We start from the raw sequence: 24682 nt of genomic DNA, 5'->3' as shown, positions 1-24682 counted from the left end.
CAGGTGCACAGAATGCAGGTCCCACCCAGAGGCTCAGGACCTCCTGGTGCCTTTCAGCACCCCTCCGCTCCCCCCAGCCTGAGGAGCAGGGCCGCCTAAAGGTCACCCGTGAGCTGGGCTGGGGCTAAGGCAGTGGTCCCCAACCCCTGGGCTACAGACCGGTACCGGTCCGTGGGCCATTTGGTACCGGTCCACAGAGAAAGAATAAATAACATATTATTTCCGTTTTATTTATATTTAAGTCTGAACGATGTTTTATTTTTAAAAAATGACCAGATTCCCTCTGTTACATCCGTCTAAGACTCACTCTTGACGCTTGTCTCGTAAGTTCGACAATTATATTTAAAAATACCACAGTTTTTACGTCGGTCGCATAATTTTATTTTGTGCATTTATCCGTCCCACCCTAAAGGCCAGTCCGTGAAAATATTTTCTGACATTAAACCGGTTCGTGGCCCAAAAAAGGTTGGGGACCACTGGGCTAAGGTGACACCTTCACATGCCATCAGAGGCCCTGGTAAGTGGCTCATCACATCCACACCACAGGTGGAAATAAACAGTATAGCTCACAGTTTGAGCTGTTCTCTTTGTAATGACTTTTTAACCTCCAGGGCTTCCAAGGGTTTGTTACTGTAGGCAGGTAGCTAGATAGTGACGGGGAAAGGAAGCAAAGAGCGTCGGACGTTGTATTTAATAAAACTGGAAAGCCTGCTTCAGTAAGAAGCTTCAGCATTCCATTTAGTAGGAAACTACAGCATTTACAGGTTCATTGGGTCATTGAGCCCTTGGGACCGATCTCCAAGCCTGTTAAGAAGAACCAGTTTTTATAGCCTCCTCCACCCAAGGTAAAATCTATCTATGGGGGAAGGTGCTTCTGTGCTTCTGCTTTGAAGTATGCGCAGTGAAAGCCAAGAAGGCAGCCACTGAGGCCTGTCAGTCGAGACTAGAAGAAGGATCTGATTGGTTAGTGGGCGGAACCAAAGCGAGCCGGCAAAATTTTAAAGAAACTGATTGGTTGGTTTAAGAAAGCTAGTCCTGACCAGGCGGTGGCACAGTGGATAGAGCGTCGGACTGGGATGCGGAAGACCCAGGTTCGAGACCCTGAGGTCGCCAGCTTGAGAGCAGGCTCATCTGGTTTGAGCTTTATTAAAGCTCACCAGCTTTGACCCAAGGTCGCTGGCTCGAGCAAGGGGTTACTTGGTCTGCTGAAGGCCCACAGTCAAGGCACATATGGGGAAGCAATCAATGAACAACTAAGGTGTCGCAAAAAAGAAAGCTAGTCCTTCCAGCACAAAAAAATATAAACAGAGGCAGAACAAAGACCCAGTCGTCTCTTGTCCAGCTTGGAAATGTGTGCTTCCCTGCCTCATTGGTCATGAGTCTTTCCAAGCAGCCACGCAGCCCTAAAACCCCACACCGACTGGCCGCCTGCTGGCAGCCATATGGACTCCAATCCAAGTCTGGTCGTGGGGCCAACCAGGGCACAGCCAGGAACCCTGAGCATGCTAGTCGGATGAGGACTAACTGGCTTGCACCATGGCACAGAATCTCTGGACTTTGGCCTTTGTACTGGGCGTAATGGAGACCAGACTGGACTTTTTCCTGGGCATCAAAGATGCAGATAAGACATCGAAAACCTGTGGATAACCTTCTGTTTCAACCCTGAATAAATCTTACTGCGTAAACCGAATTTTCTCCATCTATGGAGCCAGTAAAATTTCTTTTCTGTGACTCTGTACCAGAACCCCATTTCCACCAGCCTCAGGTTGTCCGAATGTATCAGAAGACCTAAATAAATAACTGAGCCACTGTTGCAGTAAAAAGGCATCTCTGGGGTCTGGGCTCTGTGTGGCATGAGCCTTACACTTGTTCTGTCCGCACCTGGGCCCAGTAAGCAGGCATTCATATCTCCTCTCTACAGCTGAAGACACAGAAGCTTAAAGATGTTAAATCAAGTACCCAAGGCCACCAGTCTGTTAAGAGGCAGTGCTGGGATTTGAACCCAGTTCCATCTGATGTCATGGCTCTTACCACGTGGCTCAGCACAGTACAAACCCCAGCACTTCCCACCAACCCCTTCACCTCTCTCTTCTTGTTTCTTCATCCGAAAGACCGGGATGCATTGCTCAGCAACCCGGCTTCCTCATCCAACAAACTCCAGCTGACCCTTTAAAACCCAATTGTAATGTTGCTCCTTCTATGAGGTCTTCCCAAAGGACGGGTATAGTCAGCTAGGCTGCCTAAGAGCCATTCTGCCACAGGGCTGGGATAAGGGTAGGGCAATTTGGGGTCCATTTAAGGCGGCACTCGCTCCCAGGGTTATGTCAGGGCAGAGTTGGGTGGGGGTGACAATAAGCTTTGGCTTTCAAATTTAAGAGAGAAGGCTTGAGGACTTAAAGCTGAGAACAGAAGACCGTAAAGCAAAGTACGGAGTTGGGGGAAATGTGTTGGCAGATTTAAGACCAGTTTTTCTCACGGAGGGGATCAGAGGCATTTTTTAACTGAGAGGAGAAGTTTGGAGAGAGGGAGGGAAGAAGGGAGAAAAAGGAGGAAGAAAGGGCTTCCTTGGGTGGGGATTGTCACATCTGTCCCCTCTTGACTCAGTCCCTCCAGAGATATGGGGGCCAAAAACCACAGATCCAATAAGAGGAATGAAAGAGCTGGATGCTTTTGACGTCGCAGGCTGTAACCAAAGGAGACCGCCATGCCCTTAGAGACATCCCCTGTCCAGACAGCATGGAGCCAGGTCGTAAAGATGAGATGGCTGAGCGTTGTGCCTGGGGACATGACGCGGAGTCCTATGCTCCCGTGTGGATATAAGTAAAAGCACCAGAAAGCTTTCTGGGTCCCCAAGAGGGAAGAAGAAGGGACCACGAGGGCTAATGTACAGTGTGACTGTCTAAGACTGTAGATTTATAATAGACTAGAGTGGAGACAGAGGCCACCAGTGAGCGACCAGCGAGGATAGATCATGGCTTGTGGATCAAAAGTCAGAGGAAGTGACGAAGTCACCCTTACTTGGCAAAATTAAGTTTTCTACCACTGAGAGCATGTGGGGGCTAGAGAAATCATTACCCTGGAGAAGAAGGATTCTGAAAACCATGAAATATTACTAAGAGACATTAACGGAGATCTAAATAAATGAAGAGACACACTGTGTTCGTAGATTTGAAAGCTCAAGGTTTTATTAAAATGCCATTTATCTCCAAAGGTTAGCTATAGACTCAAAACACTCCGATTCAAAATTCAAACAGTGTATCTGGAGGAAAGTTGACAAGCTAATTCTAAAATTCCTACGAAAATTCAAAGGGTCTAATATATCCAAGAAAACCTTAAAGAAAAAGGAGTTAAACTACCAGACTTCAAAGCTTCCTATAAAGCAATAATAACGAAGATAGCATTGCTTTAGTGCCGAAGCAGACAATTAGATCAGTGGACTAGAGTCCAGAAACAGACCCTCCCAAGTACAATTCACTTGTTTGGGACCAAGGTTCCGTTGCAAGTCAGGGGACAGAAGGTCTTTCTTTCAATAAATGCTGCTAGAGCAATTGGGTATTGGTACAGAAAAAAATAATAACAGCCTTAATTTTGATATCACACCATACATAAAATTTAATTCAAGATAAAATCATAGACCTAAAGTTGAAAACTAAAACAACTTTTTAAAATAAAATAGGAAACCATCTTAAGTACTTTGGGATAAGCAAAGATTCTTCAAACTGGACACATGCGCACACACACACACACACACGCACACACACACGCACACACACACGCGCACACACACACGCACACGCACACGCACACACGCACACACGCACACACATGCACACACACGTGCGCGCACACACACGCACACACACGCGCACACGCACGCGCACACACACACACACACAAAACAACTCCGCTAATCATAAAAGAAAAAGTGATAAATGAGAACTTATTAAAATTAAGAATTTCAGTTTATCAAAAAACACCTGAAGTATAAAAATGCTTCCCAGACTTGGAGAGATTTTGAAACACATAATATATGACAGAGGGTTCATGTCCAAAATATGTAAATCACTCCTGAACACCAAGAAGGAAAAGTGAGAAAATTCCATTGCAAATGGGCAAAGAACTTAACAGGCACTTCACAAAAAAAGAGATGTAAAAATGGCTAATAAGTGTGCTCAACATCATCAGTCATTAGAATAACACAAACTAAAACCACAATGAGATACCGCAACTTGCCAAAATGGATCAAATTACAAAGGCTGACTACACAAGTGTTGACGGGTTTTGGAAGCTCATCTTCTTAAACACTGCTGGTGGGCGTAGAATTTGATATTAGCACTTTGGGGAAAATGTTTGGCAGGATTAGCTAAAGCACGCCGTATAACCCAACAATTCTATTCCTGGGTATAGACCCAACAGAAATGAGTGACTATGTCCACCGAAAAACAGATACATACAGTTTTCAAAGGCAGCTTTACTCATAATAGGCAAAAACTTGAAATATCCCAAAAGTTCATCAACAATAGAACAGGTAAATAAATTGTAGTACATTCATAAAATATGAATAAATAAATAAAAAGGAACAAATACACAGAGATACGTCTCTGAGTGAGAGAAGAACACGCTGTATTATTCCATTGGTGTGAATTTGAAGAACACGCAACAAACTGACAGGGCGAGAAGTCAGCGGGGCGGGTTTGCCCTCCAGAGTGGCAGCGCTGACCGCCTGGGCATCGGCCAGCTTTCCGGGGCACGGGAAATGCTCTGTGTCTTGATGTGGGTGATGGTTACATGGGTGTAGACACAGATAAAAACTCACCAGGCTGTACATATTTATTGTGTAACTACTTTCAGTTTTATTAAAGTAGGAACAAAAAAATGTGATCTATAGTAGTTATGCTTCTGTGTAATAAGTTATCACAAACTTCCTGGCTCAAAGAAGCATAGAGTTCTTGTCTCACCGTGCTCAGGACCCAGGTGCGGCTTCGACCTTCCTTTCCTGGGTCAGGGTCTCACGGGGCTGCTCGAGGGGGCAGCCCGGGCTGCAGCGCATCCAGAGGCTGGGCTGGGGAAGACCCCACTTTGAAGGTCATGCAGGTTGATGGCACAAACTCTTTTCCTTGCAGCTGTGGGACTGAGAGCCCCAACTTCCTTCTGGCTGTCGGCTGTCAACCTCCCTCAGTCCCCAGCCCAGCGGCTGCGGCTGCTGTCAGCGTCGTACCACATGGGCCCCAGCACGGGACCATTCGCTACAGCCAGCTGCGGAGAAAGCCAGCTAGAGCGAGTCTGCTAGCAAGATGAAGTCTTACATGGCCATGTCATTATAGAGGTGGCACCTCCTCGCCTTTGCAATAGTCTGCCTCCCAGTCAGAAGCACATCACAGGTCCCGCCCACACCCCAGGGGCAGAGTGATTGGGGCCACCTTAGAATCTGTCTGCTTTTACTCGTTTACATTGTGAAAATGGGAAAGTGCAATGTGCTTCATTCTCTCCCAGCTTAAATAAAGCCTGGTCCTGACCCCCCAAAAGCCCGTCAGCCGGTCAGCCGTGGGTTTACATTTTCCTCCCTTAACAGGTCCGCTTTCTCGCTCCCATTCACTCGCTGAAATTGCTTTCTCTGAGGCTGCTGTCATTCACTCATTGTCACCAAAATCCAAGGGTTTTGGGTTTGTTTGTTTGTTTTCAAAATCAACAGGCTCTTTAAAACCCATATTGTAACAATAACTTCAGCCATTACTCAAGTGTTACCCACCCTGGACTCTCCTCTGTGCACCCTGCACATTCCCCAGCTGACCCCACCTCCTGCTGTGGTTTCATTCGGTGTTTTATTCAACAGATGCTTTGAGTGTCTACTACATGTCCAGGCTCTGGGGACACCAGACTTAGCCAAAGGCCCCCCCTCTCGCGGAGCTCACATGAGCTGTCGATCACCAGCCTGAAAGTTCCCAGTCTCCCACCCCACTCTCTTCTTGAGCCGCCTCCTCATCCACTTCCATGCCCCGCAGAAAAGGAATCTATATCTTCTCCTCCAACCCAAACCGCTTGTCAATCAGTGTCACTACGGACCTGGCTGCCGTCCATGCCAGAAGCCGGGCGTCATTCTTGGTGTCCCCCCCCCCCCCCAGCACCATGTACAACCACCCCCACACTGATCCTCCTCACTCTCCTTTCCCAACTCGGTCCGCTGGCTCGCCCTCCCTGCCAGCACCGGGCTGCCGTCATCTGAGGTCACCGCCTCATGGCGCCAGCCTCCTCGGCTCCTCACCTGTGTCCCAGCTCCAAGCTTCTCCCGGCCAGCCAGAGGGAATTCTCTCAAGTACAAAAGCAAATGTTATTGCTCTGCCTAAAGTCAGCTGGGGCTCTCCTTTGCCCCCAGGTTCAAGGCCACTTACCCCAGCAAGTTTCCAAAGCCCTGGAGACACGGGCGCTCACCTCTCCGGCCCCCTCTCACCCCACCCTCCTCGGGCACTTGACCCTGCAGCCACACTGCACCTGTGAAACCCTTCCGCCTGAACAGTCCCCTGCCTGCCCCCCCACCACACGCTCCCCTGTTCAGCTCTTTTAACTCCCAACCACCGCCCGCCCTTCGGAGCTTGGTGCAGATGCCACTTCCTCCAGGAAGCCTCCCCGGGCTTCATCCCTCACAGGACGACTGCCCAGCCCAGCTTGTCTGAGAGAAGGTGAGTGACCTCTCAATGGCTGTGACAGCTAAGTGAGTGTGCGGACATCGCTCTCTGCATGCGTGTGACATGTTTGACATCAAACGTGCATGACAGCTGAGCATGAGTGGCACCTGAGAGCGCATAGTGACTATAGTCCTTATTATACACAGCATCTAATACATGCCAGGCACTGCTTTAAGCATTCTCTATAGTCTAAATCATTTCATGGTTTAGAGACTTGATGGGTATTATTATCCCCATTTTGCAGAGGGGAAAACTGAGGTCAAATAACTTGCCTAGGTCTCACAGCTAGGAAGTGGTAGAATCCAGGTTGGAACTCAGGCGGCCCAGAATTGGCTCTGAAACACTATGCTGTCTGTGTTCAGTCGGATGCCATCCTCAAGGGCGGAGCAGGAACAGGTGCCAGGGCAGAGCAGGAACGGGTGCCAGGGCAGAGCAAGTGGCTCCCCACATCAGCCGGCGCAGTTCGTGAGCCGGGCCTGCGTCCTGGTTCCAGCAAATCAAAGGTCGCAGATGCTTATAAGGCAAGCGGAGAAATCTGAACACTGACTAGATAGTTGCTACCTAGTACGTTGCAAAAAGTGGTTTTTCTAACTCCCAGCATTGAACTTGTTCTTCGCACCAGAACTTAACTCGTTTTAATTTTTAGGCATGACACGTGGTCACACTTCTGGCTAAAGAGTCCTTATGTTTGAGAGATAAGTACTAGACTGTAGGAGGCCTGAGTTTGGCTCACCGACCGGAGAGCAGAGTGGGAGGCGGTGAACGGGTTCGGCCGAGAGCTGAGGACGACGCTGAGCTGGGGGCTGGCACGCGGGGCTCACCGGGCCATTCTCCCCACTTCGGCAAATGTTTGAAATTTTTCACAATTAGATCTTTTCAAAGGCTCAACCTCTGATTCTTGGAAGATTTACAGTCACCTTCACCTGCCCTGCTCTGAACACCCATTATGTTGTCAACATTTGACTTTACAAAGGAAACTGGCAACTCTGAAGGCAGGTGCTGAGATGTTCTCCGGCCTGGGTTCGGGGCTTCGGAAACTTGGACAGCGCGCTGCAGCTGGGACTGAGACAGGAGGTGGGGCCCGGAGGGGGAAGATCCAAAGTCTACTGTCATAAAGAAGTTCTGGTCTTCGGTGCTCCCTCCGCGGGGCCGAGGTGAACCCAGAGGGCAGAGCGTGGCTGGGAGCTCGGAGTGGAAGTCCCGGGGACCAGGTGAGTGGTTCCCCCACAGCAGGAACCAGGAGGTCTCAGTCAGATTTCTAGAAGCAGAGCCTGAGACAAGGATTTTGTGCGCCTGGTTGGTGCGGGAGAGTTCTCGGGAGAAGAGAAGGGAAGCAGGCCGGGCAGGTGGAACGAGTCAAGGCCAGAGGTGGTCTGAGCTGCCCGCTTGCTTCAGCCTGGTCCCTGGGGGGGGGGGGGGGGGGGGCTGCTCGGAAGCACGGACTCGGTCCCACCTCGAGGCAAGGAGGCGGGGCTTTTATAGCCATGCTGCAGGGTTGCAGAAGGGGTGTGACTCAAACTCCCCAAAGGGAGCAGCTGTGAGCCCTCAGCAGCCACGAAGAGGATCTGGGCAGCGGGCAGCCCCGGCAGCATCTGCCCCGGGGAGGAGCTCGCTGCCCAGAGCCCCGTGCTGCTGGCGGCCACTGACCCTGAGAGCTGGGTGTGGACAGGCTCAGCCAGTTCCATTCCGATCCCCGCGCTCACACGCACAGAGAGACATTGGAGGAAGCAGAGCCCCAAAGAGGGGATGGGACGCGCCCCAGAGTCAGGTCTGGCATCCAGGCCTCCTGACGTCCCTGAGTGGAGGCCTCCACTTCCCGCAGGGCCCTGCTCTTCACAGGTGAACCTCTCTCTACACCAGCACTCCGTCCTGAAGCCCTGGGGGAAGCTGGCTTTGGCACATTCACAGCTGTTTTCTAACTGGCATCTACTGAACCCTAATCCTCCAAGGTGGCCCCCGGTCCCCCGCCAGCCCTTCTGTCACATGGTGTGACGATACCTCTCAACTCCTGCCTTTCTCTGCTTGACATGCGTGCACAGGCATGCACACTCATGTCCGTGCACACACACTCGTGTCCGTGCACACACACTCATGTCCGTGCACACACACTCCTGTCCGTGCACACGCATGCACAGGGACACCCTCAGAGCCTCGCCCTGTCCTCTAGACCTCCGCAGCACAGCCCGACTTGGGTCACATGCTTCTCCGCCCAGGCTTTCTCTGCAGAATTCCAGAGATAAGCCTCAGACCACTGGTTCAATGCCCTCAGCGCTCCACTCCCGCTCCGTACCTTTCTCCGCCTCCCCGGGAGCCCAGAGCTCTCATGCCTCCTCCCCCTGTGGTCACCCCTCCGATGATGAGGACAGAATTTATCAGGTCTCAACCAAGAGCCAGGCAAGGACCGGATGGAGCCTGGATGGCAGAATTCCAGGCATGTGGCAGGCTGGTGGCAGCACTGGCCTGTGTTAGTTGAGCGATTGCTATGTGCCAGGCCACACATGTTGCAGACGTTATCCCATTTAATCCTCACAGCCCCCGCCCCCACCCAGCATAGCACCTAATGCTCCCCAGCTGATGGGTGACAGGTGAGGAGACTAAGACGCTGTAATCAGCCTGCCCAAAGTCAAAGCGCCAAGGAGCAGAGCCAGGGCCTGGCCCAGGCGTATCCTCCTACAGAGCTCCTGGGCTAGTCCACTCTGCATGGGGCCGGAGGGACCTGCCCAACTCTGTCCCGGCCCGGGACCTAGGGAGCACCCAGGCCCTGGCTGGTGTCCTCAGGGGTGCCAGGTTAGCTGGTCCTGGGGGTCCTGAGCTGCCTGAAGGGACCAGAGTGGGGTCAAAGGTAAAAACGTTTCCCCCACTGTTCCCAAGGGTCTCTATCACAGGCATAAACCTTCTAAGGACCCAGAGTTCGTGCCCTTCTACAGACCTTTCCCTCTGGTTGGCTAAGCCCTGCCCTCTTTAACTCTTGCCCTCCTGGTGGTACAGTTTCTTGCAGCACCTCTCTGCCCTGTGGGAGAATCCTGTCGAGCTGAAGTGACCCTAGCCATCACAGTGCAGTCCTGGCCCCCATGGTGATATGCAGAGGAAGCCACAAGGGGGGGCGAAGGGGGGGGAAGAGTAAAACCAGAACCAGACATCTGTAAGTTTAAGGTCAAAAGTGTTCCCCACAGATAACCAAATATGCAGAACCTTTGCAAGACAATGAGAAAAAGGTTGCACAGCCAGTGAAGTTGGGACACGCTCTATTATTAAAGTAGAGTGCTCCCACAGCAGGAAGTCCGGGACCTGTAACATGCTAGAGTGGGGAAGGTGATGTCCAGGGCTTCCCAAACTTATTGGACCACAGAACCCTCTTGCTGCCGATCTGTCGGGACCAGCGTTCCATGGGACATACTTTAAGAAGGGTTACCCCGGATTCTTGAATCTAATTCCCTAGTGGATATTTGAACCCTTCCCGCTGCCACCACTCAGGAAAGTGAATGCCAGGTGGAGGCACACCTCCAGTGACCCGGGCACACACTGTTCCCCGGGGCAACCTGTTCACTCCAAGACCGCTCTGCCCAGAAGTCCTCCTTCTTTTGTGCTTCCCAGCGGAGTCCAGGCTCAGGGTGGGTTCTGCCCTCCCAAGTGCACCGAAGTCTATGTAGCCCGTGGCTGATGGGTCCAGGTCTCTGCCACTGACTGCATCCCTCAGGCCCGCTAGCTATGTCAGAGGGGCCCTGGGGAGCTGGGAATTGAGAGGGCAACAAATTCCCAGGCACAGCGAGGTCAGGTCCCAGAGAAGAGTCAGGCGGCGGTGTGTCTCTGGGCTCGGCTTCTGGCGCCCCAGAAGGGGAAGGGCCCAGCCCCAGCCCCCCCTCAGCCCTCCCCAGTAAATCGGGAGCTGTCGCTATGCTACGGGGCAATGGGGATATTGACCAGGGGTCCCAGCCGTCTGGGAACAACGCAAGCATCAGATCACGCGCAGTCCCACTTCTTTGCCTTGTGACCTTGGCCAAGGCATTTGATCTCCCGCAGCCTCGGTTTCATTTTCTCTAGAATGGAGTCGACTTTCTGAGTACGGAGTGGGGCCAGCAGGCACGACGCCTCGCCCAGAGCTGCCGCACACCCACCCGGAGGCCCCATCTGGCCCTTTGGCTCTCTGACGCCGTCTCTTCCGTTCCACCCTGTTCGGGATTTAGTCACCAGGCTAGCTGTTCCCTCTGCCCCCCCACTCCCCCACCCCCCACTCCCCCACCCCGCCAACCCGCGCCGCCCACCCTCACCACTGCGGCAGGAAAACTGCAAAATACGCATGCTCAGATGGGACCTCCTGAATTCACACAGTTGGAATTAAAATCTAGGGGAATTTGTCCCCCTTTCTTTTTTACTAGAACAAGTAAAAAAAAATAGGCCACTCCCTTTAAAGGGTTTCCTCATTAGTCCCGCCCCACGGAGAATCACCTCTTACCAAGATCCCCACAGCCCACCCCCCCCAACCCCGTCCTCCCCTCTCAGCCCCACCCACTCCGTTCCCCAGAGAAAGAGTTCCGCTCTTCTTACTGAGTCACCGAGTCACCGGCAGCCCCCAGTGCTGATATGCACCCCCCCACACACGCATCAACATACAACATTCTGACCGGTGCTTCCGGCCTCCTGAACAGTTTACTACCCCAAGCCTGTTTTCCGGAGGCCGAGACACCCAGCATATCCATTTTCAGTCGCCAAGGCAGCACTAGATGAAGGATGTAAGCCCACAGGCTCTGGAGCCGGCCTGCCAGGCTTTCAGTCCCAGCCCAGTCATTTACTAGCTGTGTGACCTTAGGCAAGTGGCTTCGCCTCTCTGAGCCTCATCTGCAAAATGGGAGCAGGAATAAGGGGGAAAAAATCAGATAATAAATGTAAAATGTTTACCACACTGCCAGGAACAGAGAAAGCACTTTTAAATGTTGACTTGGTTAAATATTGACTTCCCAGCTCAATGTTGGCTCATATCAGGTTCTCAGCAGAAGTTTCTTTCCTTTCTCTCCTCATCGTCCCAAACCCAGGAGGCACCACCATCGCCCTAGGTGGTGGGACAATTACTTGATCCTCACCTGCCCGCATTTGCCTCCTCCAGGCCTAATAGGGAGGGACGGTTCACAGAGTCCCCCACACCCGCTCAGGGCTCCTGTACCAGGGTGCCTGCCAAGCTCCCATAGGCCAGATTGGGTGACTTCTGTCTTCAGATGGTTGAGAAGTATGTCTGTTCCTGTGTTTCTGCCTCAGAAGCAGCTGTGTCCCCGCAAACTCCGCAGGGAGCTGTGTCCCTGTGAGCAGCAGTTTCTCCCCATCCCCAGGGCCCACGTTATCCCTGGTCAGGCCAAGTTCAGGGGCTGCTGGACAGAGCAGCCAGCAGTCTGGAAGGCCTTGGCCCAAAGGGCAGAGGTGACAGGCCCCGAGTCTCACCCAGGCACAAGCCCCCAAAACAAGACGGGTTATAATGCAGCCTGTCTCCTCGGCCAGCAGCCAGGATCCCCGCCCGAGGCATGACAGCTGAAGCCTTGCAGACAGCCGCGGTCACTCCCAGGTCTGGAGCTGGGGGCCTGGAGCCCTGGCAGGCCCTCAGCCCAGCCCCGCCTGGCCAGGCATGTCCACCCCGGAAGGCAACTCAGCCTGGCCACCTACCTCCAGACTGGCACCAGGAGAGGCCCCGGAAGAGGAGGGTCCTTCTTAAGGAGCTGGGCGTGAGTGTCCGTTTCCTGGGGCCATGGGAGTGGGAAGAATGGGGGTGGGGTTGTAGGGGGGCAATGCTTGGGAGCTCCCAGGACCAAGGAAAATGAGAAATCCCTCTAGCTTCCCTACTTAACACGCATCCTAAAACTGGAAAAGCCACGAGAGGGGGCCCGAGGCGATCTACACCCACACCAGCACAGGCTCAGGGTTGGCTCATAGGAAATCTGCAACAGAAGATAGGTCCTCCCCTTCCCTCGTCTTCCCTGGAGTGGGGGACACCGGCATGGCCACAAGTGGTGGGACAGTTACTCGATCCCCCCAGCCTTCCAAGGAAGGGTCCTTCCTTGAAGACCCCCCAGGACTCCTCAGGAGGGGGCAGCAGACTCGTTCCAGCCCGCTGGTCCCGGGTCAGGACATCTCTCAAGGCCAGGCCCCTAACAGCGGCCCGCTGTTCCCGCCCAGGCCGTCCACGTCGCCAGCGCTGTGCTGCACTTGCTCCTTGGGGGCTGCCTGGCTTCCACAGTCAAAAGCCTTCACCTGGTGGTGCTGAAGTCTTGGTACCCATTCTGGGGCGCAGCCTCCGTGAGTAGGGGCCAAACATGGGCTAGGTGGGGAGGCCCTGCACCTGGGACCGGATGGGGGGGGGGTGAGGTGTCCCTCTGTCTGCTTCTGTCCTCCAGTCTAGCAATAGCTCCTTCCCAGGAGGCCCCCCCGGCTGTCTGACTCTCCCCTCGTTTAACACCTGCTTCCCGCCGAGAAGGGGGTGAGCGTGCGCCCGGGAGGAGGGGGCAGCTCGACCTCTCGCTGGCTTCCAGGCGGCCAGGCTGCCTGTGGACGCAGCAGCACATCCCTGGTGACCAAGCCTCTGTCGGGGCCGGTCTGCAGGGGCACTAGGGTGCAGGCTGTGGCTCCTGCCCTCCCAAGGCCCTGGGCCAGCGGGACAGGGGACGAGAGGAGACCAGTGCACGCGCAGTTCCCCGTGGCCCCCCACGGTGTGCTCCCCGATCCTGGGTCCCTGGCGGAGTCCGGCTCACTCAGGGTCCCAGGTCCCTGATGCCCTCTCGGGCAGGTGTCCCAGCCCTCCACCATCACTCTGGGCCATGGTGCTAGCTCCGAGCTTCCAGCGCACAGAGCCGGAACTGTTTCTACGGGTGGCACCCATTCATCCCTGTGCCCCCCGGGGGCATGTCGTAGGTGCTCAGCGAACATTTGAAAGTATCATTGCGGAAGCACGCCAGAGACCTTGAACTGAGAGCTAATCTCCTCCTCCTCACTGCAGGATGCAGGAAGGAGAGAGGATCCCGTGGAGGGGATAGTTCAGCTGATCCCAGACGAATGGTTTGGGCTAATAAAATGGGGCAAGTGGGAGGGGCAGGGAGGGCATTTGGAGCGCATGACACAACTTGATCCCGGGTATGGAGGTGTGTGTGCAGAGGGCAGAGCGGCCGGCTGAAGCGGCCGGGAACGGGCCATGTGGCAGGCAGGGTGAGGTTCCTATGTTGGAGCAATGGTGTTCCCAACCCTGCTGGCTGCCACGTGGGGTTTCCTTAGAGAGCAGTGGGAAGGGAAGGAATCTGTGGGTTTCGAATCCTTGTGACAGTTTCACATCTGGCCTGCAGTTCCTCGTGTCAGGGATCTTGGCGGGAACAATGGAAATGGTTCCGAAACCCTCTCTGGTACGTTGGTGCGTTGAGAGCACTCCCTTCCACTCCCCGCCTGGGGTCACCTGGGGCAGGGCGTCTGTGTGCGGTGGGGGTTGGATGGCAGCTGCCCAGGATTTGCCGGGAGCAGGCACAGGTCTTCAAAGCAGCAGAGGACGTCCAAGCAGAAAGGTGCCTCTGTGCTGGACATCCGTCCTTCACTCACGTCCCTGACTCCACGCCGTTCCTCCACCCACTGCCCTTCCCCCACCCAGTTCTGTCCCCCGTGGCCTCGGGCCTGGGGGTGTCGTTCAGCCTGTTCTCCACACAGCAGCCCAGTGGATCTAGAGGCAGGCTCTGGGTCCCCCAGTCCGGTCCCCGTAGAAAGTGAGAGCCATTCCGGCCTCTCAGCGGTCAGCAAGCTAAGAAAGCCATGTTTGGATAGCAGTCTTGAGCCCAGAGATGCGCAGTCTCTCCTGGGGTCACAGAACGAGCTGCTGGCAGGCTCGGACTAGATCTCGGTCTCTGACCTTTGGACAGTGGTTGTCACCTTTGTCTTTTGCTTGTAGAAGGTGCTATGCCTGATAGCGAACTTCATCAGCTTCTTCTGCGTGCTGGCTGGCCTCTTTGTCGTTGCCAAGGATCTCTTTCTGGAGAGCCCGTTCACGTCCCCGATCTGGAGGCCGTACCCCAACAGCACAGTGAGTACCAGACCGCCGGGGTCCTCTGACTCCCAGGCAGGCCCTGCCGGTGGTGTGGCTGAGAGCAAGTTTCCGGCTCCCAGGAAACCTCTTCTGGAGCCCAGGTACGGGCGGCAGAGCCCTCGGCCAATGTGTTTCCACCCTGTGAGGGGCAGTGCAGAGGGGGACGCTGGCCTCCTCGCTGGTCAGCATCAGTCCCGTCACTGAGTCCAATCCTGCTGGTATAGACGGGGAAACTGAGGCCAAAGTGGGGTAGGACCGAGGCCAAGCGACAAGTTGGCAGCAAATTCAGGCCCACAACCTGGACCTGTTGATTCCCTATTCAAGGCTCCTTAAATACTGGGTCCCCAGGGACCCTGATGTCATTATCCGGGAGCCTCACAGCAGCCTTGCAGAACTAGCCGAGTCCACGTTGTCGCCCCCTTTCATGGGCGTGAACACTGAGGTCCAGAGAGGCTAAATTAGTGGACCAAGGCCTCATAGCAAGTCAGGGGTGCAGTGAGGACTCCCAGCTGGGTCTATGACTCCAAGCCCCGTGCTCTTTTCCCCACAGCTGCCTCTGAAGCCGGAGGTAGACCAGCTGTTCTACGTGCGTGGCTGAGGGCCTCTGGGTCCGGTTCCCAGGTTCTGACCATGCTGGCTCGCTATTCCTTATTGCCTTCCACCATGCACACACACGTGTGAACTCACATGCATGCACACACGTGCACAGACACACACACACGTCCCCACCAAGCGCTCTGGCCCTAGGAGATGTCCCAGCTGCACAGCCCTCGGCCTTGCTCCTCCCTCCCCAGATGTAAGAGATGGTCCTTCTCTCTGAGCCCTGCTCTCCCCATCTCAGCGGGGTTCAATGAGATAACACCTAAGCCAGGCGTCCCCAAACTATAGCCCGCGGGCCACATGCGGCCCCCTGAGGCCATTTATCCGGCCCCTGCCACACTTCCAGAAGGGGCACCTCTTTCATTGGTGGTCAGTGAGAGGAGCACTGTATGTGGCGGCCCTCCAACAGTCTGAGGGACAGTGAATTGGCCCCCTGTGTAAAAAGTTTGGGGACCCCTGCCTAAGGCCATCCGCACTTCTACCCCGGCCTCATGGTTTCTCCAGCCCTCAAACATATTTCCCCGAGGACCCAAGGGCGCCTGACATTGGGCATAGAGCAGTGACAGAGACAGACGCACTCCCGCCCCACACAGCAGCCCCGCCACCCTCCGATGCGCACCTGGGAGCTGAAGCCCCAGCGCCCTCTGCTGGCTGGGTCTCAGCCCTGCCTGTGCCACCCAGTGAGGCCTCACCCAGTCCCCTCCTCCCCCAGGTCCACATCCAGAGGCTGGAGCTGGCCCTACTCTGCCTCACCTTCTTGGAGCTCTTCCTGCCTGGGACCACGGCCGTCCTAGCCTACAGGATGGACTACCCGTCTGCAGAGGTGAGGGCCCGCGAGAGACAGGAACACGAGAAAACAGGAGGCTCAGGAAGGGGACGTTCGGGCAGGGAGCACATACGGATAGTGTCTCTCACTCGTTGTCAACCCCCATAATCCTGCAAATTGAACACTTCGGTAGTTTTCACGTTAGTGTCATCCCTCTACTGAGGTTTCACTTAAAGCAGATATGAGTTGGTGGCTGTGAGTTGATGTAACACCAAGCAAACAAGTTGTCCCAGTTCCTGCCCTATCGTCCAGTAGGAAGTCTTCTCATTAGGACATCAGAGAGCTGTGTGGGGGCCTGGAGTTACTGAGGCCAACCCCACTTTTAGGGATGGGGAGATGGAGGCCTTTACCTGTCTGCAGGAATTAACAGGGGATGTTCCTGCTTATGGCCCTTGAGGGGCCAGGCACTGAGCTAAATGCTGCAGACAATTGTATCGGTTTCCTATTGCTGCTGTAACAGATTATCACAAACTCAGCAGTTTAAAATGACACGGCTGTTTTATCTCACAGTTCTGGTGGTCAGCAATTTGAAATAGGTCCCCCTGGGCTAAAAGCAAGGTGTCAGCAGGGTCACCTTCTTGCTGGGGGATCTACAGTTTCCTTGCCCTTCCAAGCTTCTAGAGGCCACCTGCGTTCCCGGGCCTGTGGCCCCTTCCTCTGCATCCTCAAACCTCTCTCTTCTGTCTCCCCTTTCTCTGTTAAGAGCCCTCGTGGCCTTGGCCGGTTGGCTCAGCAGTAGAGCATCAGCCCAGCATGTGGAGGTCCTGGGTTTGATTCCTAGCCAGGGCACACAGGAGAAGCACCCATCTGCTTCTCCACCCTTCCCCCTCTCCTTTCTCTCTATCTCTCTCTTCCCCTCCCACAGCCAAGGCTCCATGGGAGCAAAGTTGGCCTGGGCGCTGAGGATGGCTCCATGGTCTCTGCCTCAGGCTCTATAGTGGCTCTGGTTGCAGTGGAGCAACGCCCTGGAGGGGCAGAGCATCGCCCCCTGGTGGGCATGCCAGGTGGATCCTGGTCAGGCTCATGTGGGAGTGTGTGTCCTCCTCTGTGTTCGTTACCCCCTCCCCCCTTTTCACCTTGGAAGAATACAGGGAAGAAGAAAGAAAGAGCCCTCCTGAGTCTGGACGCACCCAGAAAATCCAGGACCATCTTCCCATCTCAAGGTCACCAGATTAGCAATGTTAACTCTACATTTTCTCATTGCGGTGGGAAATGCCAGACCACCAAAGAGAATTGCCAATACTAATACCTCATACATAACCTGAGGTACTTCACTATATAACCTGAGCTAGTCACAGGTTTGGGGATGAGAACACGGACCTCCTGGGGCCGCCCTTCAGCCTGCCACACTGGCGCCCGCCCGCCTTCCTGGACCCTGCACTGTGGGGGGCAGGCTCTGCCTTTTTGTTTTCAAGAGGAGGTTCAGAAAGGTTTCAGTGAGTTCCCAAGGTGATGCAGCCAGTAGGTGACTGAGCTGGACCTCCCTCCAAAGGCATCTGTGGCCTCATCCCTCTGAGAGGACAGCCACAGGGACAGTCTCCAGCACTGGGCTGGCGCCACCCTCATCACAGATCAGGGATGAGGACAAGGCAACGGTGGCAGGGGACACTGTTAGCAGTAGACACGCTCCTAGAACGTATTGCAGCGGGGAGGGACCTCAGTGTGTCACCTGGCCCAAGGGAGCCAACAGGGTGAGTGGCTTACCCGTAGCTACCTGCACGGGGGCAGCCGGCTGGGAACGAGGGCCGGTCTGCTGCCTCCCCCGTGGGCTTCCTCCTACTCCCTTCTCCAGAACAAGGTGGGGAGGGAGCCAGGCACCACCCCCCTGGTGTCTCTCCGGCCTCAGTGTCCACAGCTTCACAGCCATCTTACAGTTTCCGCGAGTGAGCCCGTGGGAAAGTGCTCCGTAGATGGCCGCTCGCTCCGCGTGTGTGAGCAGGGGGGACAGTGGCTTTTCTTTTGCAGCAGGATGACGTGTCCCTTGTTCCTGACACATCACTGGAGCTCAGTGGGCCTCCGCCATCCTATGAGGACGTGACTCGAGGTGACACAGAGGAGGAGCAGAAGCAGAGGTGAAGAGAGCTCATGGCGGCATCAGAATTCACGCCATGGACCCTCCCCAGGGGCCATTACCTGAAAGGGGCAAATGGTGCTGTTCCGAGAACTGTCTGACCTGTTCTGGTGGCCTAAGTGGGGTGGTCCCCATCCCCTCAGACACAGAAGGGGCCTCCAGGCCCCTGACCCCCATAACCTCAGTGCCTGGTTGGCCAGAGCTGCCTCACTCAGCCAGACCAGAGCACGACCAGGTCCTCCCACCCGCCCTGACAGCTCAGGAGCAGACCTTGTGCCCAGGCCACAGCCTCTGCCTTCCCTGTCCGCTCTCTCCAACCAGTGGTGGACGCTCGGGGAGCTTGTCCGCATGAGTGGACGCTCGGGGAGCTTGTCGGCATGAGTGGACGCTCGGGGAGCTTGTCGGCATGAGTGGACGCTCGGGGAGCTTGTCGGCATGAGTGGACGCTCGGGGAGCTTGTCCGCATGAGTGGACGCTCGGGGAGCTTGTCGGCATGAGTGGACGCTCGGGGAGCTTGTCGGCATGAGTGGACGCTCGGGGAGCTTGTCCACGTGAGGCTGGGCAGAGCCAGAGGCGGGTCCGCGGAGCCCAGGAGGACTAGCCGACTCGGTGTCTCAGGGGAACTCGTGCATCTGAATCCCTGGATTCAGGGCGGGGGCGGCGGGGACGCTGCGTCAGACAGAAACCGTGGCCGGTTCTTCCCTTCACACTGTCCGTGAGTCTCTCTGCTTCCCTGGGCCTCAGTGTCTCCAGCTGCACCCCGGGGGAGCGGGTGGAGGAAGTGACCAGAGCCCCCCACTGGAAAGCTCTGACGTCAGGGGTCAATGCAACGTGCGGTGACATCCTGACGTCTGAGCTCGCCAGTGACACCTCAGCCGCGGAGTTCCGTACCTTGTGCGGAGCCAACAAGGTGACGGAGAGAGAGCCCACCTTCCTCCTTCCCCAAATCTCAGACGTCCCGAGAACAATCTTCACAAATCTTGGGTTCTTTGGGTGCTGTCTGTCTTATAGTAACCTGATGTTTCCTTAAATTGATTTTTTTTTCTCACATAATATTATTTTAGAGGGGTACTTTGTGTCGGCAACAACAAAGTCAGTATCTTTCCACAAACAGAAGCTAACCACAAAATGATGTAACAGGATGAAAATAAAGCAACGCTGACCCTCCACTCGCCCCTGTGGTCTCCCCTGTGACTTCCCCACCTCTCGGCTCCCTGCGCTGCAGCCACCTGGCTTCTTCGAGTCGCCCGGCACCCAGGCGTGTCCCTGCCTCTGAGCCACCCTCTCGCCTTTCCCCTGCCTACACTCTCTGCCCCAGGTGTCTGCCCCGCTCTTTGAATATTTTTTTTTATTCTTTTCCATGTGAGAGGAGGGGATCCACCCAGCAATCCCCATCTGGGGCCAGTGCTTTGCCCATCTGGGGCCATGCTCACAACGAAGCTACTTTTAGCGCCTGAGGTGGAGGCTCCATGGAGCTGTCCTCAGCCCCGGGAGGCTAATGCGCTTGAACCAATCAACCATGGCTGCAGGAAAGGAAGAGAGAGAGAGAGAGAGAGAGAGAGAGAGAAGGCAGAGGAGGAGGGGTGGAGAAACAGATGAGTGTTTCCTCTGTGTGCCCTGACCGGGACTCAAACCTGGGACTTCCACATGCTGGGCTGATGCTCTACCACTGAGCCAACCAGCCAGGGCCCTGAATCTTTACCAAGCTGTCTCTGGGCCAAGGCTGATGTCACTTAATCCCCTCTTCAATCTGTTAGATATGTTCTGTGATTAAAGCAGATAAAAGTAGTATTTTATTACTATTATTATTAACGTATTTTACAAGTTCAGTTGTATGGCGTCGGTCTGTTACAGAGTGAGTCCCTGAGAGCAATGAGGCAGTTGCCTCTAGCACAGTATGTGAAGGCTGGAAGAAGCTGCTCTCAGGTAGCAGTCGGAGACGCAGAGTGCCGAGGGCAAGGTCGCAGTGCAGCTGTCAGGGTCTGAGAAGCCTAAGCAGAACCGGAACCGGGTCTCACCTTGGGACACATGACCCTCTGGGCAGCCAGCCCGGGCTGAGTGTTCTGGAAGGAAAGGTGGCAGTAACCAGGGAGCTCGAAGCTGCAGTACAGAGCGGGTGAGGAGCACAGGCTTCGTGCTCGGGCGCAGACGATAAGCTCGGATGCCAGCGTGGAGGCCTCAGGCAAGTGACTCAGACCGCTGAGCCTCTCTGCCTATCTGAACCATGGGGAGGAGGGTGCCTGTCCCCAATACTCCGGTCGCTTGGTGATCCAGTGCACAAAGTGGGCTTAGCACACCCAGAGCCTGGCACCGTGTATAACCAACATGGCCAATAATAATACCTCATGAAGAAGGGTTCAGCTAGATGCCCAAACCAGCCCTGACCCAGGCTGCTATGATTCTATAACCCTGTGGTGCCCTGCTGGGCGGAGGGAAGCCTGGGTCTGCCCCTGGTTGGCTGGGTGAGCCTGGCACGGCAATACACTGTGACAGAGATGCCAATCTTTGCCCCATTTCACACAAGAACAAACTAAGGCTTGAGGAGGTAAAGGGATACCCCCAATCACACAGCTCCACAGTAGCAGAGCTGAGACTGTCGTACTCCCAAGCCAGCTCTGCGCATGCTCAGGGCATCACTGCTTTCAAAGGGTCTGAGACTGACTGAGCAGTGGCATGATCTAACTGCCTTGCCCTGGAGAGGAAAGATCTACCCACAGACATTCTGAAGAGTATGGCTTCCTGGTACCCACCTGTCATGTGACAGCAGATTGCAGAACGCACACCCCAGTACCTGGGAGGTACCAAAATCGACTGACCATATGTCCTTGGCACAGACTTGGTTTCTGCTTGCCATCCTGGTGTCCCACCTAGACAAAAGCTCCCATTTGGTTGATAAAGTACAGGGTCACAATGGACCCTGGAAAAGTCGCTTTCAACAACAGAAAGCGACACATGACATATGACGAGAGGCCACCAGGTGGGGGTGCGGCATCAAGCACAGAACTGGGGCACCTGCTCAGGTTGCTGGTTCCACTGGGGTCTGCTCACGGTTGCAACCGGAAAGGTATTATTTGCAGAATGGAACAGAATTGGTCAAGGAAGGAACTGCCGGGAAAGTCACAGGACAGAGACACCAAGCTGGGGACTTCCTGGGTTCTTCCACTGACACCCATTCCTCCAGTTGGTGGTCACCCTGATCACCAGCATTTATCATGGCCTCTGGGAGGTTCTCAATTATTCCACACATAGTATTAGTTTTGTCTCACCGAGAGGACAAAGTGGCCTGGAAGAAGTCATCCTGCCCGCAAGGCAGACATGAAACACTTGAGCACCCAGGGCAGGCTCAAAACCTGGCACCCTGGGGATTAACAACCTTTCCATGTTTGTTTAATGTTAACTTAGTGAGAATGGGAAGAAATCATTTTCCCATTAATAAAAACTGTAACCCTCTTTCCTTATGTTCAAAATGGAGGCATACCACAGGCAACACATGGCACAGAAATTATTTAGAATTGTTTTTCCTCTCCCAGTTCTCTCACTCGAAACTGGAGTGCATTACTCAGTCACAAATGGCAGAGGGGTCTGGGGGGGGGGGGGTCAGAGCATAAGGAGTCTCATTCTAAATATAGGGACCACTTCTCTCCAGAGGTGCGCGGTTTACTCTGTGAGCTGCTGTTCTCTCTGTGGTTTTCCATCGCAGCCAAACAACTTTTGAGGAGCCCTAAGACTTTCGGACGCGTTCTTGGGAAGCCCCTGCTGTGTGTTACTTGGCTTCAGAATCTGGCTGCCAGGCGGTGCCCACTCCAGGGGTGCCCCCCGGCTGGTCTCAGGGCCACCAGCCAGTGCGCACAGCAACCTGCAACACGCATCACAGAAATGCCACATGGACATGGGCTGGTGCTGGGGAGAAGCAGGTTTTCTTGCTACTTAAGAGTATTACCTTACTTAAGTACTTACCTACTGAAGAGTATTTTGGCACAAGGGACACTGATTTCCTTTCTGCCAGCTGTGTGAGAGCCTACCAGGTGGAAACCTGAGTTAACAGGCAGCAGGTTTCTAGTGAACCCCTGTGGTGTTGTAGTGTGTCTCTGGTCAGTGCCTGCAGAAGCCACCCACCTGGACAGTCTCTCACTCCCCTAGACCTGCCTCCTCCAGGAAGTCCTCCTTGATATTCTCTAATCCTCAGGAGCCTCAGCTGGTGAAGCCCTATCAGTTTTAGCAGTAAGCCCAGCTTACCTTACTGGGCAGGCTCTCTCATGGCCTTCAGTCTTCTCTCTCCAGCTGGACTCAACATAGTTTTGAGGATGGTGTCCCCACCTTCCCTTTTATGTGGACCTCATGACACCCATAACATAGCAGGCAACAAAGAATGCTTGTTTGAATCAATTCTTATTGTTGACTCATCCTAAGTCCTTTTCAGGGGTCTCAAACTCGTGGCCCACGGGCCGCATGCGGCCCACCGAACAATTTTGTGCGGCCCGCAGACTAATCCACGAAGTTCAAAATATTTTGGATAAAATTAAGTAAGCCTAGGGGATTAGTCTGCGGGCCGCACAAAATTGTTCGGCGGGCCGCATGCGGCCCATGGGCCGCGAGTTTGAGACCCCTGTTTTAGATGGTGTCCAGGAACAAATTCCTTGAGCAGACTTCTTAGTATAAACCTGAAGTCCCCTACCACTCGTCATACATTTAATAATCTTTTTGTTTACTTTAAGAAAAGGTTGGGACTCTTACCTACTCTTAACTATTAACTCCTAATGCTTTTAACTCTTCTCAATCACTTTCTTCTCAGTTATGTTCTCCACAAACCCCGCCCCCCGCCATGTGAGCTTGCCAATGTCCAGAAAATAATTTTACATTATCACAGTAACTAAGACATGGTAATGTTAATGAAATTCTCTTCAGAAAGCGTTATCAAAAACCGTGCCCACTTGATGTTTCCTCTTCATTCATTCATTCATTCATTCAATAAATTTTTTTTTTAATTGAGCAGCTACTAAGTAACCACTAGTTTGGGCTCCAGGAATACAATAGCCAACAAAACAAAACAAAAAAATTCTGTTCACAAGAAACTGACATTCTAGTCAGTGGGAAATAAACAATAAACAAGTGAGCAAGTATTTATTAATATATTAACATACGATGACTAAAGAACAAGGAAGGGCTTGTCCCTCTGCCTCTAATGAAGTAATGGCCGAGCACTTCACTGTCAATCACATCTGCCCCAGGGGAGGGTGCAAAGAAGACCACAAGACTGTCTCCCTTGAGCTACACACCTGACTGGGAGCAAAATATCTCCATTTCGGTTACTCTGGCCGTGAAACAATCCCAGAACTTAGTGTAAAACAACTATCTTACTCTGCTCACAGGTTCTGTGGCACAGAATTTGTGCAGGACATAGCAGGAAGGGGCTGTCTCCGCCCCGTGACTCCTGGGACTTCTGTTAGGCAGGCTCACAGTTGGGACTGACTTGGCAGGTGGGGGTTGGAAGCATCTGGAAGCATCCTCACTCATGCCTGGCAGATGACGGGGCTGTTTTCTGGAATACCTTCACTGGTCTCCACATGGCCGCTGCACATCAGAAGACTTGGGATTCCTCACAGCACGGCAGCTGAGTTCCAAGAGCCAGCACCCTGTGAAAGCCAGGCAGAAGCACCTGGCATTCTTATGATCTAGCTTCAGACGTCACATGGCAACAGTCCTGCCATACTGCTTTTGCCAAGGCAATCACAAAGGTCCATCCAGGTTCAGGGGTTGGGAGGACATAGGCCCCACAACTCGAGGAGAAGGGTGTCAAGGTCACGTAAGAGAAAGAGCGCCGGAGAGGAGATAAGGTGGCAGCCATCTTTAGTAAATGCAATCTTCTGCACCTTCTGCATCTAATTTCCAAAAATGGTGATATCTACATCTACCCTGAGTCATCTCTCAGGCAAAGCTAAAACCACTCAAGCAGAGCGTGATAATATCTGAGTGTTGTACAAGATTTTATTCTAAACAGAAAATAAAAGAGCAGACTAACCTTTTGATGTCTCAGCCCCTTTTCTGGATGGAGGGCACTCTTAATGACCCAAAATGTCTGCCTTGTGCCTTATTTTTAAAGAATAGAAAGTCAGGCCTAGGCTTTATTCCTGATTTAGGTCCGATGCCTAAAGCACAGAGGCAGAGAGGCGTGCGTGAAGGTGCACCCACTTTGGAGACAGAGTCCTGGATTCAAATTCTCTCTTGGCCCTGACAAGCCCCTTTGCCTCTAAAGAACAGGGGGACAAAATCGACCTCCTCACAGGGCTGCCGTGAGAATCAAATGACATAATACCGGCCAACGCCCTCCACGCTTGGTAGCCACTCTGGACAGAATCTCTAACATCTACACTTCCGGTGAAATCGGTACATTTTTGTGTTTCGTTAAGCCACTGCAATGAACTGTCTTCTCATCAATGTTGCTATAATGTGTACATCCTTAA

The 24682-nt window shown here is 53.8% G+C and overlaps 1 protein-coding gene across 5 annotated transcripts; it reads left to right on the top strand.

Moving 5' to 3' along the window:
• Nucleotides 1–7802: 7802 nt before the first annotated feature.
• Nucleotides 7803–19995, top strand: MS4A10 (membrane spanning 4-domains A10). Of its 5 annotated transcripts, none has more exons than XM_066360395.1 (8): nt 7803–7894; nt 12174–12391; nt 12843–12962; nt 14000–14056; nt 14590–14721; nt 16037–16147; nt 18119–18222; nt 19286–19995. In XM_066360395.1, the coding sequence occupies exons 2-8, from the start codon at nt 12194–12196 to the stop codon at nt 19356–19358; spliced, it is 795 nt and encodes a 264-aa protein (XP_066216492.1). In that variant the 5' UTR covers nt 7803–7894; nt 12174–12193; the 3' UTR covers nt 19359–19995. The 5 variants fall into 5 exon arrangements, with proteins under 5 accessions (XP_066216492.1, XP_066216490.1, XP_066216495.1 ...); XM_066360393.1 differs by having other exon boundaries at nt 18116–18222; XM_066360394.1 differs by having other exon boundaries at nt 7822–7894; nt 12171–12391; nt 18116–18222.
• Nucleotides 19996–24682: the final 4687 nt, after the last annotated feature.

Source organism: Saccopteryx leptura, chromosome 1, assembly GCF_036850995.1.
Source record: "Saccopteryx leptura isolate mSacLep1 chromosome 1, mSacLep1_pri_phased_curated, whole genome shotgun sequence".
Lineage (NCBI taxonomy): Eukaryota > Metazoa > Chordata > Mammalia > Chiroptera > Emballonuridae > Saccopteryx > Saccopteryx leptura.
Note: the sequence above shows the minus strand (reverse complement) of the source record. Positions and strands in the feature narration are given on the sequence as shown.